Source organism: Cryptotermes secundus, unplaced genomic scaffold (genome assembly GCF_002891405.2).
Source record: "Cryptotermes secundus unplaced genomic scaffold, Csec_1.0 scaffold116, whole genome shotgun sequence".
Taxonomy (NCBI): domain Eukaryota; kingdom Metazoa; phylum Arthropoda; class Insecta; order Blattodea; family Kalotermitidae; genus Cryptotermes; species Cryptotermes secundus.
This window is the reverse complement of record NW_019732857.1, coordinates 2,052,556-2,071,662: the sequence shown is the minus strand read 5'-3', so window position 1 is coordinate 2,071,662 and position 19,107 is coordinate 2,052,556. Positions and strand designations below refer to the sequence as shown.

General features: G+C 34.8%; 1 protein-coding gene across 6 annotated transcripts in view; it reads left to right on the top strand.

The window, feature by feature from the left end:
- The window catches only part of LOC111867768 (peripheral plasma membrane protein CASK), a 248,221-nt gene that overhangs the window by 188,021 nt on the left and 41,093 nt on the right, over window positions 1-19,107 (top strand). For 3 of the 6 annotated variants that reach the window (XM_023857913.1, XM_023857915.2, XM_023857910.2), the window contains exon 5: window positions 16,484-16,513. The exons of the other annotated variants lie outside the window; for them this stretch is intronic. In XM_023857913.1, the coding sequence (XP_023713681.1) occupies window positions 16,484-16,513 (30 nt within the window). The remainder of the gene's footprint in view (window positions 1-16,483; window positions 16,514-19,107) is intronic. 6 annotated transcript variants of the gene reach the window in all.

Sequence of the window (19,107 nt, the reverse complement as noted above, 5' to 3'; positions counted from 1 at the left end):
TACTTGAGCAGTCTGCTGGCTATGCTAACCACTTAGGCACTAATACTGACAAAAATGTGATGGCATTTTGAAATGTAGAGGGTTAATTATAACAAATTGTAAATTACCTGTTTAAAGTAAAAAAAATTATGTTTCGAATACTTGTTTAACCATGAACATACTGCACGTAGGAATGAAAGTCATGACTGTATCATCGTCACATTCATTCATAGGAACTTTCAAAACTCATGTACTGACAAACACCTTGTGAAGAGAGTATCACCATTAAAAAAGATACTTTTAGGTGAACCTCTGAGCTGGTGTCTAGATTTTTTGCCTTACCGATTGTTCCTCTTTTTATTAATTTGTTATACAGACAGTATAAACATAAGAATACCTGTGTGTTACAACTTCATAATTGTCATTAGACTCGTAGATGCAGTAGTGCAGCACCTTTGCATAATAAGAAAAAATTAGTGTGGCATTTGTGTGTGGCAGATACATATACCACTTCATTTAAGTGTGAAGTCTAGTGTATGCTTGTTCTAAGCAACTGTAAGAACATTTAGTAGTAAGCATTAAATACTGGCTGTGCCTTCATGTAATTAAATTTTGCACATATTTGTTGGGGTTTTGGGACTATGTAGATATTTTCTGTGATGGTGTGTCGATTATCCTTATTTTGCTACATCACTTTCTAAATGGCTTTAAAGTTTTGAAATGATTAATAAAATTTGAAACCATACTATTAAAATGTAATAATTATTAATGAAAGCAATAAGTATAGTAGTATATACTTTTAGTCTCCTTATGAACAAATGTTACCTATTTTTACATCATAGGTTTAAAATAGTTTGTATATTAAAACATGTCTTCATTGTCAGAGAGGGACAGGTTAGATTTTGCTTGCATGTGCCATGAACACAATAAAAAAAAGCATCAGTGTATATACAGACTGCTCCAGAAGTATGAATTAATAATAAGACTTCCACTTCTTGAATTAAAATTGTATGCTGCTAATCGTCATGCAATTTTCAATGATTGTATATACCTAGCTTTCCTGAATATTTCTTATTTCATCTCCCTTAACTTCGGTATATTCATTCCATATGCTTGTGCTGTGTTTGAGAGTATTTCGTCATATTCAATGAGTTCATTTAATTCCTGTGTTCACATGGTTGTTTGTCATATTGATAGGCATTTTATTATTTTACTTTCAGTATGTTACTGACAGTTCTGTGAATCAAACTGAAAACTCTTTGATTACTAATTTAAAATGTTCTAGTGGGTAACACATTAGTGTTCAAAGGGTCCTGGGTTCCTTCCAGACAGTTGCAACTGAAATATAAAATACTGAATGTTTCTTCTAACAAAATGGCAGCCAGTCATCTAATGATGAGAACATATATAAGTTCTAAATATTTATATTAAATACATCTCTGGCAGTGGACAATACCATACTTAATTGGATTATAATAAATCAGTACCCATAATAATACTGCAAGATATTCACTACATGTAACATGCCTCAGCAGTCTCCTAGTTTGTAGTGTAAGATCATGTAGCACCAAAGAGCAGAGGTTCAGTATATAAAATGAGTGGACTAGAATCAGTGTAGGGAGACGATAAAATATTTAGAGAGATTTATGTGCAGGAATTGGCTATTTATATACAAGTTAGTGGCATACATTTGGATGCATTCATAACATAACTGTAAAAATGTGAACTCTGCACAGGAGCCCATATATCTGAGAGTAAGGGTTCATGTGCATAGAATAAGAGCATAGTTATGATGCAAGAAGTGCTGTATAAAATTAATTATATATAGTTTTTGTTGTGTGTTTGAAAATGTCATGGCTCAAATAGCATACATAAAATATATTACAACACTATGTATAGTAGATAATTTCAGAATGGTCAGGCAAGTCTTTCTCAGTTGAGTCTGGTCATGATTATGAATATAGTACCCTTGCAGTCAACAAATAAATAGTTATATATTATTAGGTCCATTGCTTCTCAGGGTTGGTAACAATGTCTTTTTCTTGTGAAGAATAATTCAGATTTCCTTTCTGAATAATATATTTAAATGTATATATCATCAACAGTCACGTTAACTTTAATTCCTTTCATTCATTGGCAGTATGTAAAGCCAGATTCCTTGACAAACGTTAAGACACTAGCAGTATCCATAATGGTATCAAGAACTTCCATTCATTCATTCATTCATTCATTCGCTGCTTCCATCGTTCAGGGTTCTTTCCTGTTTCAAATTTAAGTGGAAAGGTTTGTTAAGTACCTACTAGCATCCATATTCAAGCCATCCTCTGACACTAGAGGGTGTTTGCTCGCATGTACCTGTATATGTCATTTTGTTAGAAACACTGCTCAAATTTTAAGTGTTATTAAGAATTTTCATTCACTAAGCATATTGTCTAGAATCAGTAATATTACAAACAAACACAAAAGCAGATTAAAGAAACAAATGCAAACCTGTAATTCTCCTTGTCAAACAGTGTAAGTTTTTTTTTAATTCGCTTAGTGGGAGGTGGAGTCGAACTGGGTCCACTCGGCACGGCGGCCACTGATTTGGCCTATTGTAGCCTTCCACGAGTGGTTATGATGATAGAGAATTTAGTGGAATGAAGATTAGCAGGGGAAACATAAGTACTTAGAGAAATCCCGCCCCAGTTCTACTTTGCCCACCACAGATCCTACTTGACCAGACCCGGGATCGAACCTGGGCTGCTGCGGTGGGAAGGCAGCGACTAACCGCTTGAGCTATAGTGTGGCCAATAGTGTAAGTTAGTCTCTATTCAGACTTTATATCAGTGACTTTTAAAATTAATTTTGAATCTTATGTAAGTTCCAGGCTAATATATTATGCCTTGGAAGAAACTATTTTCTTTTTACTTCTCTCAGACTAGGCAATGGGGCACTTGGTAGCGTAGTTGGTTGAGGCACTATGCTGTAAGACGGGTTCGCGGGTTCAAGTCCCGATGAGGTCACTGGATTTTCTTTCAATTGACCTAAACCTTCCAGCCGCACTACAGCCCTGTCGTCGACTCAGCTTCTAACAGAAATGAGTACCAGGAATATTCTTGGTTGTAAAGGTTGGCCGGCACATAGGACTGACAACCTTACCGCCATTTATGAGCCGATTGTCTAGAAAATGTGGGAACCTCAACGTCTCACAACCCTATGGGGCTCCACGGTCTGTTAACAGGGATGCCTTTACTTTACTTTACTTTTACAGACTAGGCAATTTCATCACCAACAAATATTGATGGAAGAAGAAAGAATTTGGTGTAGGAAATTTTTTCTCTCAATTTTTCTTATGCCACATCTAATTACTTGGTGATGCATTAATATTAATGTTCCATCACAACAATTATTATTTNTTTGGCACCGTGTATATGTGGTGTTAACTGACGTTCCTCCGAAACGTCGGTTAACACCACATATACACGGTGCCAAATCCCAGAAGACTGCTTTCTTCATAGTCACCGCCATGAAAACCTCAAATCTTACACTTCAAATCTTCCTGATTTTGTAATGTCATATACAAGATGCTGCTTAATGGCAATTCCAAATTCTGTTAGAAGTATTTTTTTCATAACCAGGAGCTTCAAAATTTGTACTCTTCACAAAATATTGTTGGGATATCTAATCAAGGAGGATGCAATGGGCAGGGCATGTGGCATGCATGGAAGTGGTGAGAAATACATAAAAATTTTGGACTCGGAAACCAGAAGAGAGAGACCACTGGGAAGCCCTAGGCATGGATGGATATTATTGAAATGGATCTTAAATAAGTAGGATGGAAGGGTGTGAACTAGGTTCATCTGCCTTAGGGTGAGGATCAGTGGTGAATTCTTGTGAACACAGTAATTGACATTTGAGTTCCAAAAAGGTGGTAACTTTCTGAATTAATATAGGCATTGCAAGAAGGTCTCTGCTGCATACAGTTAGTTAGTTACTATCTTCAAAACATTAAAGAAAATTAAAGATAGCACCGTTAAGAATGCTGGTGTGAAAATCTGTATACTTGCTTGAGTCAGTGATAGACTCCTGATGCATTAGCTGTACCTAATAATTGCTTTACTCACATACATATATACATACATACTCAACACAGATACAACACACACATATTAATAGAAGTGGAGAAGTCAGTTTTGTCACTTTACTTAAATCAGCCAGGTAACATTAATTTGTCACCCAGTTTGTGTCTGATAGTGGCTATAATGCCTCTGTATTTTGAGAGATTGTATTTAGAAATGATATTCTGGATAGCTTCCACATGGGCAGCAGTAAGTATGCTATGCAGCAGTAATAATTAATTGTCAGAAAAAATGTTAACAGGCTGCTCCTTTGTGTTATTCTACAAACATCATATGTAGGATGTTGTTTTGGTGGGGCTGTGGTGCATTTCAGTAAATCAGTGAATGAGAACTAACTTTTTTTGCTACATTTCTAAATCAACTGTGCTGTTTCCTTCCAATTATAACCGTATAAATCGAGAAAAAATTATTTTATACACCCCATTTTAGACATCATTCTGTTCCCAAAATACAACTATCTTGGTAGATATGTTCTTCCACAGCGTTTTGAGATGAGACTCTGATAAGATAATACTCACATGAAGAAAGGTTATTACTTTTTTGTATCTACATATTTGGATCAAGTAAATGCTAACTATACATAACACATACAACATTAAAGATACTGTGTTTGTTAATGTTCATCCTTATATGTCGGAGACAGCATACATTTTAACATTCTGTTTTAATATTAAAACTCCTCCATAATGCCATTGGCCTCACCTTCTGTACATTAGCCAATTAGATATTCTTTGAGAAATGAAAAGCTCCTTGTTGCTGAAATTCGTTTGGGTGCCAGCATATTATGAATGTGTGGAATGAAAGATTCCACTTTTTGTCCATTCTATTTATAGAGATTTCTCAGTTGAGACGACTAAACATGTGGTTCAGAAACAGTCTGAAATACTACCTCCTTAAAATGTATTTTTTCATATATTTACCTAGCTTCAGTTGAAGAACTACAATCTGACATTTCTTTCGATATAAAAGCTGTTCCTGATGTAAAAAATTTTAAAATGAACTCTGATTAATCATAAATTTAAAATGGACACATGCATAAATATTTTATAGAAACAAATAGATTTTTGCATCAGATCGTAGCCATTCTTTGCACCACACACACAAACATACACTTTTCAGACTGATGCATGTATGTGTCATATGAGGTATTTGTTCCATGTTTCATATAAACTACAAGGTTGCACAAATCAATCTTGATACTATATTTCTGACTTACCGTCACCAGTTAACCAGTGATGAGTCAATGCTGAAATTTAAGCCCACAAGGTCTGAATCAACGGTAATAAGGAACTACAGTGCCGATTTCAAGTTGCAGGCATACTTTTCAAATTGTCAGGTCTTGCCATCTTAAATATAGCACTTTGGCTAAGGTCTTCGTTTAAAGCTTTAATAAACTATCTGCAAAGCCTTGTAGTATTTTAAGACCTCAAAACTTGAATCTGCACATAATTTATAATACAGGATGTTTCAAAAAGAGCTTCACAGCTTTGAAAGCTTATATAAATTTATATAGAGCGACAGCAAAACACACAACAGTTTCACGCACGTGGTACTGTAGTACCCAATACCGCCACCGCGAGCGCTCTCGTAGTTGGAATGAAGATGGCTACTTTCGCAGGTGCAGAACGTGCTCGTTGTGTGTTTTGGTTCGAAGAAACGAAGTCAGCTACACAAGTTCAAAGGAAATTTCAGACTCAGTATCGCAAGGAACCTCCCAGTAGGCCTACGGTTTACTCCTAGCACAAGAATTTTGTTCAGGCCGGATGTTCTGTGCGCCATGCCAAGCCACCTAGTCGGCCACGTGTTTCTGACGCTGCAGCGGAACAGATTAGCGAGAGCTTCATTTGAAGTCCACGAAAGTCAACGCGACGTGCTTCTCGGGAAACTGGTATTCCAAATGTTACTGTGTGGTGAGTGTTACGAAAATGTTTACACCTAAAAGCGTACAAACTATCCAATGTTCAACACCTTACGGATGCAGATAAGGTGGTTCGTAAGGAATTCTGTATGCAAATATTTCATCGGATACAAGATGATGAGAAGTTTCTGGCCTCCGTAATTTTCAGTGACGAGAGCACGTTTCATGTCAGTGGTACAACTGCAGGATCTGGGGCAGCGAAAATCCATGTATCTCCCTGGAACATGTTCGTGATAGCCCAAAGGTGAACGTGTTTTGCGCCCTCAGCAAATAAAGAGTGTATCTGGACATGCTCCAAGAGTTCCACATTCCACAGTTAGACGAAGATGACCAAGAAGGACGCATTCACTTCCAGCAAGACGGCACACCCCCCTAATTTCCTTGGAGAAGTGCACGAGTACCTCAACACCCGTTTCCCAGGTCGGTGGATTGGTAGAGCGGCGCCGATAGCATGGCCACCTCGTTCCCGTATCTTACTTCCCTGGATTTTTTTCTTATGGGGATTCGTTAAAGATCAAGTGTTCATACAACCTTTGCCTGCAAATGTCATCGAGCTCCGAATTCGAATTACTACCCAAATTGCAGAAGTGATGCCAGAGATGCTACGTAGCGTGTGGTAAGAGACTGACTACAGGTGGGGCGTCTGCCGCATTACCAGTGGAAGTCACATTGAACCATAACTATCCAAGGTAAAACTTGTTGTGTTTTGCTACATTCTGACAGTTCAAAAAGTTGTGTATGTCCTCTGTATAAATTTATATAAGCTTTCAAAGTTGTAAAGCTCTTTTTGAAACACCCTGTATATATTTATTGAAAAGTTGCTAATAATTGAAAGCTACTCCACCAATAATAAAACATTCTAAGTTCTCAACAGTTGTTTCATAGTATGATCAATGCTTTATGGATATTTAAACAAAATTTTTATAGTGTATCAAGTGCATTTAAGAGGCATATTTGGTAAGTTAGAAATGAAGTGATTAAGACTATGATGAATTTATCCATTATAGTAAACAAACATTAACCTGCAACTACCTATTGTTAGTTGATACTCAAACTAGCAAGAAGTCATCTCTCTGGCCTACACTGAATTGAATGAGTGATAAATCAATATTAAACTTTGAAGAAAGCAGTCTTCTGGGATTTGGCACCGTGTATATGTGGTGTTAACCGACGTTTCGGAGGAACGTATCGCCCCCATCTCCTCCGAAACGTCGGTTAACACCACATATACACGGTGCCAAATCCCAGAAGACTGCTTTCTTCATAGTCACCGCCGTGAAAGCCTCAAATCTTACAATATTAAACTTTGCTTTTCACTGTTATTACACACACCAAAAATGGTAAACATGGTTCTTAATACATGCTTCAAAGTCATATTGTAATTGAGCACTATGTTAAAAGAATAAATAAAATGTGATTATTTCTACACAGTCTAAAGCAGATTAAACAGCTTGCCCCCCCCCCACCTCTCTCTCATTGTGGTTGTAGTAAGGACGTTGTGATTGATTGTTGAATTTGGAAGTTCCAAATGCATACATAGGAACATTTTTAATTGTCTAGAAACCATGCAAGTTCAGAAATGTAGACATAATATGTAAAAGGAGTGTCCCTTTTTTCTCCACAAATTTTTTCAAAGTATTTTTCTCCATGATAAGAATTTAGAAAGTTACTGCCATGATGCACACAGAAATGCATGTATGTATTCATGTAAAGTGGTCATTACAGTTGTCTAATCTAGATAAAAATTGAACCAGCTTAGTGGTTTTTATAGAATTTTCTAAAATCAAATTTCATGAATATCCTCCCAGCACTTCTAGATTTCTTTAATTGTTCCTACAGAGGAACAGATTAAATAGAGGTAAAGGCTGCCACAGGATTNGTCTGCTTTTACCGGTTCTCACGGTCTCTTCGCTTGCAGATTTCTTATATTTTTTCTTCTACCCTGAAGATGGAGGCGATACGTTCCTCCGAAACGTCGGTTAACACCACATATACACGGTGCCAAATCCCAGAAGACTGCTTTCTTCATGTCTAAAATTATAGCTATATATTTATATAAGGAAACATATATGTTTTTTAAGTGGTGACACCATGCATCATGATGTGTTTCATGAGCCTTGTGTCTGTTTGACTGGTGCATATACATGTTGATACATGTTTCACTGTCAGCTTCAAGGTATCCTATGTGTGGCAGGATACTAATGCATGTATGGCAACCATCCGACACTGAAATTTGTTTCTTCTTCTTCTTTTTAACCCTTTCACACATTGCAACCAGTATCATGATACTCTTTCTTGATAAATGTATCGCCACTTTTTGTCACCGTATATTGGTTCCTTAAGGGTCTGATTTACAGAATCAAGTTTTTTATGATAAAATATTATAGTCAGCAGTTCTCCCTGTAGTCTAATTTCATAGTCAAACAAGAATTAAAGTTTTTTGTGTTACATGAATGAACTCTGATATTGAATAGCCCCTTTATATATTCTCATATTCCATTACTGTGTGCATAAGCTTATGCTGACATGCGCATATGCATACATGCATTATGAAGTAATTAATGTTTTATTCTTCTCAAAATCCATTATCATTTCAGTGTTATTACATAATTTTATTATTTTGAGATAGAATTCACTTTAGAATTATTCCATTGTGAGGCGTTTCTATTACATGATTCTACTGAAATATGTTTACTTTCCTACAAGCTTCTTTATGTTCAAAATGAGTACAAGTAGGGTCTTAATAAAGTGATCTTAAACTGAAGAATTAGGGTTTAAATTTATGCATCAAAATAAAATATTTCAGCACTTACTCAAATAACCCATTGCCTTTACTTATTGTGATAGTAATATATTAGGCCTGCTAGGATTTTTCAGGGGGAGAGGGCAAAAAATGTCATCTCAGACTTACATAAGACTATTTTTACTTATATCTGTAGAGTATTCAGTGCAGAAGAATGATTCTTGTTATTTATTTTAACATTTGGTATATTTACCTTCCACCCCCCCACCCCCCCAAAAAGCTGAGGTGGGGGCTAGTTGCCTGGCTTGTCCCTGCTCTCCTGCTGAGGTTCCTGTGATGTTAAGGCGTCTTTTTCTGTGGGGCTGTGAAATAGACTGCTTTTCAAAGACTTCTCTCTTCTGGAATGTAATGCTGTATAGTCTGCTGAAAGTCAACTGATTTTTGGAGGAGCATCAGTTGACTTTCAATGAATATACAGAGCATTATATCCCAGAAGACACAGCTCTTCATAACAACTGCTTTGAGAACTTCAGCTCCTACGTGGATGGTGCTTCATTTAGTTGTGAAAATTGTGTAATTGTGTGCTTCACTGTGACTGCAAGTATTATAACATTGTATAACGGCATCTTGAAGTTATTCACTGCTTTTTGTAAGTTAGTAGTTGATTAAGATTCTCATATAATTTCAATTTGATTCAAATGCGGGTCAGGACAGTTTAATAACTGTAGACCTACAGTGCATCCACACTCTTTACTTCATATGCTTATAATCAAACACAGATATGAATAAAACTTGTTATGACTGCAATGTCTGTAATCACTGAAGTTTCATTGTAGATTAACATGAATATGTTATTTATTTGTAGCCTGCATTACTTACATCTATATCACACTAACCATTATTTTTAAAGATAAATAAATATTTTATCTGCAGTTTTACAATGAGGTATGATAATTAGTGCAGGTTTATCCTTCATGATAGCTTTAATGTGTGTTCCTTTTGGAAGAGAGTTTAATCAGAGATTACAGTCTTCTGGATGTCACTCTGTAGAGTTATATAGATAGGTCCGAACATTTCGGAGGAACCTGCTGCCTCCATCATCAGGGTAGATGGCTTGAAACATAATGAACAAAAATATATATTGCTACATGTTGTTATAAATTCCTTGCATCAGGAATCGTGTTTTTCATATAAACATCTAATTATATTGGGATATCTCCTGAGAGCTTCCCAGAAGTCTTTCAGCCAGCTTGATGAGAGGGACACAGACTGCCTATGTCATCTGACACTGCATATGTTGAGATTCAGGGTGTGGTCAACAGGCCGGTAACCTATCCATATTAAAACTTATCTCCACTTTCACCTCAACAAATCTTTGAACACCTACTATGAAACAAGCTTATTTGTTATATGCCTGTTGACTATAATCCAAAGTCCCTGCCACTCTAATAATGACATGTGAGAGTTTTACTTGGAAACTAGTGTTCGTGTATGATACCAGTGCATAAAAAATCAAGGAAAAGATTCTGTCATAAATTTCAGTATGTTACAATTCCAAGTAAAAAAATATTTTTGCAATCATAAAAAAATGTAGACAGGTGGGATTTTTGCTAGACAAACAAAAGAACAGAATTAAAACACCAACTGCAGACTGAAGAGAAATTTGTTAAAATCAGGCTGTTCTTGAAGATTTTGTTCGAAAATTCCTGAGACACCTTGCACAGGAGACCAGGTGTTAAAGTTCCAGGTTTCAGTTTCTAAGATTGCTCCATTTTCAGAAAGGACTGAACATTTTATGGAAGTGCAAGGAATGCTTGCATAACATTGGGGACGATTTCCAGCATCTATTATGGTGTATATGTGTTTCGTTTGTTATTTCTTGGTTTGCTATCCTATCAGCTATGTCAGAAGTACAAGTGCATGCACTGGGCAGTGGGAGATGACATGAGTAGTCTATGTTCCTCTTACCCAACTGGCAGAAGCTTTCTGGGAGGCACTCAGATGACAATCCTGTGTTTATTCATAGCCACACAATTATTATTTCCTTGTTACAATATTGTACAGTGTAAAATATGGAAAAATATAATATTATTACTGAGAAATTAATTTCACTGTCTTGTGTTTGGAAAAAAAGATAGCCATATAAGTAGTTGAAATGTGTCAAAAATGTTATTGGCTTAGAACAGACTGTAATGTCAAAATATTATTTTGTTATATTAGTAGTTGAACAATTGTTAGATCATGCATTTTTCAAAATAAGGGATTTGGTATAATAGTCATAAAAGTATATGCTTTTGACATTAAGTGGATAAATTTCCTTGGGAGAGCGTCTCCAAGATGCTGAGTACTAATTCCATCATTTCTAGGCTGAACGCCCAAGAAGGCTTCATCACAAAAAAAAAGTAATATTTTATGTTAAATTTGTATGCTTGACAAAATCCAGTAACACAGAATTAGAATGGGCTCTGTATTGTGGTCTTTTGGGTTTATGACGTTGTGCAATCTTGTAGATAGGCACATTGCAGAGGAACCTGCTGCTTCCATATCCCTTAAGAAGGAGGCAGTGTATTCCTCTAAAAGGTAGGGAAGTCCTGCCATTGTATGTGGTGCCATAACCCAGGAGACCATAAAAATGAATCATCGCTGCCATGATGACCTTAAATCTGACATTAGACAGATCTTAATTAAAATATATACCAGGACTATTCAACTTCAAGCCCCTGAGAAGCTGCACTGTGCCTGAGATACATACTGGTGCCCTGCATTACAAGAAGTATATTATTTCTAATATATGAGTATAGATATATGCATCACAATGACCATATGAACATGGAGTTTTATTAATTTCTTATTTTTCTACATTATTTATGAAGTGTTGTGTAAAATGAATTGAAAAACTACACATAATATTTAGTAAACACTTCCTAATTCTTTATTTTTTCTTTCTTCTTCAAGATTTTCCACTCCTTTTAAAGGAAGTTGGAAAGCATTCATACATGTTTTAATTTCATTAATTTTTTCTTGCCCTTTTTTTTTGTGTAGACTGCCTCATTGATTCAAGTTGTACACCCATAACATCCACTGCCAACAGTAGCTTGCTTGCTATACAAAATCATGATTAACCAAGTCACCATATTTGAGCATCTATTTATTTGAACAGTTTGGTGTTAATGTTACGCTGATTGCCATATTAATGATTTGTAAACTCTAATTTACTACACAATGTTTCAGACATTTGACATATTGAATTTAAATATGAGACAGTTATGAATACTTGGTATATTTGCTGGTCATATGCATATTTCTTATTTTGAGAATGTAATGTATTTAGTAAAATCACTACATTTTGTGACAGCAACCTTAGTGTTATTGTAATACATTTATTCATTCATTAATCAATGGCTCTACAGTCCTTTGTTGGGCCCTGGCTGCTCTTTCAGTTTTGTAATCCTATACACAGTTGGTATGACTCCCTTAACGGGGGTCAGCCTGTCGCAAGGCTGCAACCTACACACGGGATAGCACAAACACAGAATAAATGCACACAGACGTCCATGTCTCAAGTGGGATTCGAGACCATGACCCAAGTTTTCGAGCTGGCGATGATAGTTCATGTCTTAGACCTCGCAGCCACTGCAGTCAGTGTTATTGTAATACAGTGCCATTTTATTGCTCTGATGACAGTAGTTACATATTATTGATGTATGTGCATTTTCTGTAAAAAGGTCACTTATGCCTGCAGTTTATTTATCAAATACACAGACCTAGAAACACATAAGTTAACTTTTAAGTATGCAACTAATGACTGCTATGAGACAATTTCTTGCTTCAGCTTGCCACCTTAATGATCTGAGCTTATATGAGAAACTCTTCATTATTATTTACGTTATCATTGTCCCATACATCAACAATTACAGTGGTAAAGCAGGAAGGGTGGCTGTGTTCTATATGTCTGACTTAACAATGGTCCAAATGTTTCTTCAGAGCATTCAGAGTATGTAGTGTATCACAAACAGGAATTTCAGAGTTTGGAATTTTGTTTTATCATTGATTATTGTAAAGAAAGATAATTGATTTAAATTTCTTTTATCACCAGTGTTACATGAAACATCCGATATTTGAAATTAAACTCATATCAGATACTTCAGTCAGTACTAGAAGCATCTATAGCTTGTGAGGTCTAGAATGTACAATCACAGGTGTGTGTCTATTTCTTACGCTGATACATATCCTCCTGACATAAAAGAACAATGAAGAAATATCATCTTCCAACACAGTAAGTGCAGATGCATATGAAAGATTGAATTTTTGCTCTGAATATAAGTTATTGTTTAAATACCTCTGAACTTGTTGAAAGTGCTTTATTTTGTTAGACATACTCATGATCATTCAGTGCTTTAAGATTGTACAATTAAATTAAACTAAATGAGCTGAAGTTCAGAAACAGATAAAACATGAAGGAGCAGAATGTTTTATGATGTTATCATAGCATCATCTTAGTTAACAAGATGCTCTCACTGTAGAGAGAAGTATGGAAAGTCATTCCATCAGTTATTTAAGGTTAATTTATGTTATGACATTGTTATATGTTCGTATTTGTGAAGAATGTTATTGTACTTTCTTTAGACTTGAACTGATGCTTTCAGTGGCATGAAATATTTTCATATTTAATGTTGATATGCTTACTAAGTCTCTTTAATACCTAAATGCCACTGTTCTGAAGGGGATTCAAGTCATGTATATCTTGTTTGCCAAAGGGAATTTATAGTTCTATTATCATAAGTTTGTGTATGTACTAAAAATTTCATATTGGAAATTTTTTAACTTATTTTTTCCTGTTCACATACAGATGAGGTAATAGCAGTCTGGTTGCTTATAGTGGCAAATTATAATGTTCATAGTTGTTGTATATAAAACAAATGATGTCCACTTGGCCCATTATGTAGGAGTTACTTTGAAATACTTAAGAATTGGTTTAAATTGACAGGTAGCTTTTATGTTTTGCTCTGAGAATACTAACCTCAGTTTTCTATGGACCTAGTCTGTAAGTTTAAACTGCTAGTTCATGTGCATAATTGAATATGATGTGTTAAGTGTTTTAAGATGTGGCGACCGGAGCGTGTGGTTCTTGTGGTGGTCTATGACTCTGTAGTAGGTGATGCCACAGCCAGGGTATCACCTACCATGCAGTCGCAGACTGCCACAAGAACCACATGTGTGACTGTGTGTTAGGTGATACCCCAGCGATGGCATCCCCTACTGGTTTTAGTGCTCTATGGTTACTTTGTTCTGTTCTACATCTTGAAAATAAATTCTGATTTGGATACTTGATAATATCAAGAGTAAATAAAATGTAACAGTTTAATTTGATGAAACAATAAACATAATCTTAGAAATTAAGACTTTACACTTCTGGGATATGACACCACATAATTTGGTAGATGGTTATCAGAATTCTGGGGAAACTGCAGTCTCATTCTTCTGTTCTAAAGGTGGGGGGCAACAGCCTTTCCCAAATCATTACTAACCGTCTACCAGATTACATGGTGTCACATACTGTAAGACATCAGTCTTAATATTTGCTGCTTTGAATACCTTGAATCTCATATAATCTTAGAAATTTTGTGATATTTATTGAGCAGCTTTAACCTAGCACATAGAGTTTAACTGTTGTTCAGATATAAACACTAAAGATAGGAATGTTTTCAAAATTTCTTTCTCGCTTTAGTATTATCAGTGATTTGTTTCAGCACATATCAGACCTGAATGCTATCATCTGTTGCAATGTTACATGAGTGATACATCTATGAAGAGTCTATTTAAGCATTGACCACCACAAAAAAAGAGCATACTAGTGAGCTTACTGTATCTTGATACTCTGTCTCTCTCAGAAGTGTAAACAGCAGTACTTCATCTGTTTCAAAAACTTAATTTCCTTTAATTATATACTCCACTATCTACTTATTTCCAGCACAGACAGCTTGAAATAAGGTTGTGTATATGCGTATATAAAGTCTTCATCACTCAGGAAAACCTCATCTCATATTTTAATAGTTTTATTACAAAATATTATTCCATATATAACATTTCAGTTATAACAAGTAATAGTGCATGTCATCTATTTTAATAAATTTATAAATATGCTTCTCTAATTAACAGGTAAATAATTATGTAATTACATCTTATTCTATATGGAATAATTTCTGTTAAATTAAATAATTGCCAGAAATACCCTACAGTAGTATAAACATTTAAAACCTGAAATTGTTGATGTTTTTGTAAGTCCTAGCTCAAAATGGAATTGGATGTCTAACCCTGTGTAACATGCTTAGTCTCAGTTCACAAACATTTTGCATTAATTTTACATAACTGTGAAACTATGTAATGGTGACATTTACTGATTTTGTAATTTTTACGTTACATGACAATATGTGTTGTAGATAGATCATCAGTTGTTATTTTGTGCTACATTGTACTTGAAATCGAATGAGAAAGCAGTGTCATTTCTATGCAGTCAATATTTCATACATTTGGTTCTGCCTGATCAATATTTTAAAATATCTTGTATTAAAATACATTGGTCTAATGTATCAGTGTTTTTTAAGTGTGTGTATTTTGCATGTAACATGTTCATGGTTTAAATAAATACGCATGATCTAAAACATCAAAATGAAACAAGCATGGACAGGACACTGGAATAATGGTCCAAGGTGAGAAAGATACATTGTCCAAATTTGACATATTTTGTACATTGTGAAAACAAATATCAATTTAAAATGTTTCTCTTGTGCTTACAGTTTTTTTTTTTTTAATGGGAGCCAAAGCTTGGATCATTATGTCAGAACACTAATGCAGGATGTACACTCATTTGAACCAAAGGTTATATTAATGAAGTCTGATTTTGTAAAGTACCATATACATTATGGCATATATTATTATAACCTTTGATTGCTGAGTACTCTGTTGCATTGCTATAGGCAAGGTCCAAGCTTGTTCCTCATAGGCATAACATAGAGACATTTTGGACCATTGTGCCTTAGGCCTGAGGAAATTTTTTATTTTTGCCTCCATTTTGTAACCAGTTGTACCATCACACCAGATTTTTTGGGTACATTTATGTGAAGAGGTTCTATCTTATCCAGCCATCATATTATGCAAATCCTCATGAGTATAAGCCTTTTAGAGATAATAACACTACATTATTTTTAATAGTTTACACATTAGCATGGTATTATGACATGTCTAATTCTCATTTAGAAGCTTTGCAGCTCTACCAGTAGCATAGCATTAAGATATTGCATTGTAGCCGCCATATTGGATTTATTCTTCATGAAATGAAATGTTTGTAATGATTATCATTTGACATCTGAGAGTTAATGTGTTAATTAATGAACCACTAATAGACTGAATTACTAGACTTCTCTGAGTATAATTTTTAGTCAGTGTATGCAATATTCTGTTTCAAAGCAGCATATAAACGTAAGAATAAACTCCAATTATATCAACTTTCCGTAGTGACCATGCAGCTTGCTGTAGAAATAATGCCGGTATGTAAGTCACTGGTAATAAGTGCTCTCAATGTTCAGTATCCCTGGTGAGGATGGGTTGCACCCAGTCAGTTGTTTTTTGATTCCAGCAACTAATGCTGTTGCACATCCCTTCATCTTGTGCTTCGAAAGTTAATTGTGTGCTCTCCTTTCTTTTTTCCTCAACACGATATAGTTGTTCAGGATTAGGCCTCTTCCAGTGTTAGTAAGTACCTCTCTGCATCTGGTGTGATGTCATGTTATGTTTTGCCATACTTTTTATTTTGTGATGCATTTCAGTAATAGGCACTGTTAATTTTATTATTTATTTGGGCATGTTTGTTGCTATGCATGAGCGTCACCCATCTCAATTGTTCAAGGAACTCTGTGAAGTGCTACCTTGCTGATTAGTACACTTCATAGTGATATTTATATTAATAATATATAAACATTCTTTTGTTTTTCTGTATGTTAGGTGTGCTGAGGTTATTTTATTGTATTCACATAATTATGCCAACTTTCTAGGAAGAACTTTGTTATTACTCTCTCTTGTGGTGGGTCAGTGTGCGGCAAGATGGATTGCCAGTTGAATAAAAATGGTCAGTAGATTTGATACCAATAGGCTCTTTGTTTCTTGCAGATGATTACAGTTTTCTCTACTGCAAATTATAAATGTCACCTCTAGTCTTTTATTAAATATTTAATTAATAATGCCTTCTTAGAAATGAAAATGTTTTATAAATGTGTAATGGCCATTTAAAATGTATTTAACTAGCAGTGTACAAACTTATATCTTAATTATTTTGTAGATTTTTTGCTATTTTCAAGAATGAATGTTCATTCTTAATAATCTAAAACAGGAGTTAAATCTATATGTAAAATCATTTTTTTAAAGTGTCCAGATATTTTTTTATCTGCCTGCCCATTTTCATGATGTTCTGTCCTAATTGGACTTATTTTCATTTGTTAAAATTTATACAGTATGATAATTTTCTACATTAAATCTCACTGGGTAATAAAATTACTTGCCATCTCTAATTGTAATTTAATATATACTAAATAAAATTATAAATTGTATGTAAGTACACAGTCTGAGAGGAAACAAATTTTTCAATACAAGTCTATTTCCCTGTAAGCAATATTACAGTTAATTATGTATTCACGGTATTGCCATATTTCCAGTGTTGCCAGATGAGAACCAAACATTGTAGTGTAGTGGTTTGCACTTGTGCTTTACATTTGTAAGGTACAGAGTTCTTTGCCCAGTAACTAGCTGTCCTGACTGAAATTTTTTATGACTTTCCTCATTTCCCCCCAATCATATGTTGAGACAGTATGTGACTTAAATATGCCATGACTACATTCTTTCCATTCATCATTCAGAACCTTTCTGTCATCTGTTGCTATATAACTAATTTAGTTGCTTTGTAGATATCTTGATAGTGTATATATTTTTCCCACTATCTGTGCAACTTGAATTATATCCAGTTTACAGTACACGAGATATACCTTACTCACCTTTTAGATGGAAATTATTGAAGATGGTGATAGTTAAACATATTATCTCCTCACTATATATCACATATATCAACGATGTAGATGTTGATAATACGAAGAATATGACATTGTGTTTAAATGTTAAATTTTAGACTGGGGTCAGTGTGGCAGCAACGTTAAGAGTATACACCTGATGATGGCCGATAAGAGGCCGAAACATGTAGTGTAGAAAGAACAAGATCAAAGACATATAATATATATTGTTTGCACTTGGGACGGAATTTGTGTCATTTATTATCTCCTCACTGTATATTAGGCCAATGATAAATATCATATTTCAAGATTTCTGTGGATTGTGTATGGATATGGTAGGTTCTAATGTGCTAAGTCATTGCGTGGTTCCTCAAATTGTAGAGCTGATAAGCTGATAGCTATAATAATTATACTACCATTCTTGCATACAATATTTGTGTCCAGGGAATGCAGTAATGATAGAGAAGGATAACAGTTTCTCTAATAACAATATTCAGGCTTTTGTTTGTTTTACATTAATGATTCCATACACTAATTTGTAGAATTTAAAAACCATGAGTTTTCTGGCTTGAAGTTTCCACATACTATGCTCATGAAACTAGAAAGTAATTTCTTGCATTAAATTCATGCCATCACAAGTATCTGAACCAAGATGATAATGTACAGAGTATTAATACTTCTGTATCATCTCTCATTACCAGAAAATATTGGACCTTTGTTATCTATTATTTAAATTGCAAATTTCTATCTTGCACTTTTATTAACTGCACCATTGTATGAGTATTACACCTAAAATCTAAGTTTGGAATTTATCTGTATTCATATTTGATGATTACAAATTAAACATTCTACTATAAATTGGGCTGTTATATATATTACTACAGGCGTGGGAGTGTTAAGGGATATGTGAGGTTCAGGACTGGTCTTCAGTGGCATGATGTAGGAGACATTCTAGGCAGTATTTTGCCTTGCCTAGAAATAGCAATGGTCATTGCATAACTCTTCTGGACTCTAATGATACTTATGACCCTTCTGAAAATCATGTTTCATTCTGATGCACAACTAGGTAGTGCACCTATTATGCGATAATTTAGTAATTTTGCTTGTAAAATTTCTTTTCCCAAAACTACCACATATATCCTCCTACATTTAAAACAGTTACACTTTCCCAGTACCCTAAGTCATTTCTCATGTAATGCAAGTGAATATCAGAACTGTGAACTCATCTTATTTATAGAAGTCAGTTGCTACACAATTTCAGAGAGAAGTTGTGAGAATTTATAAACTAAG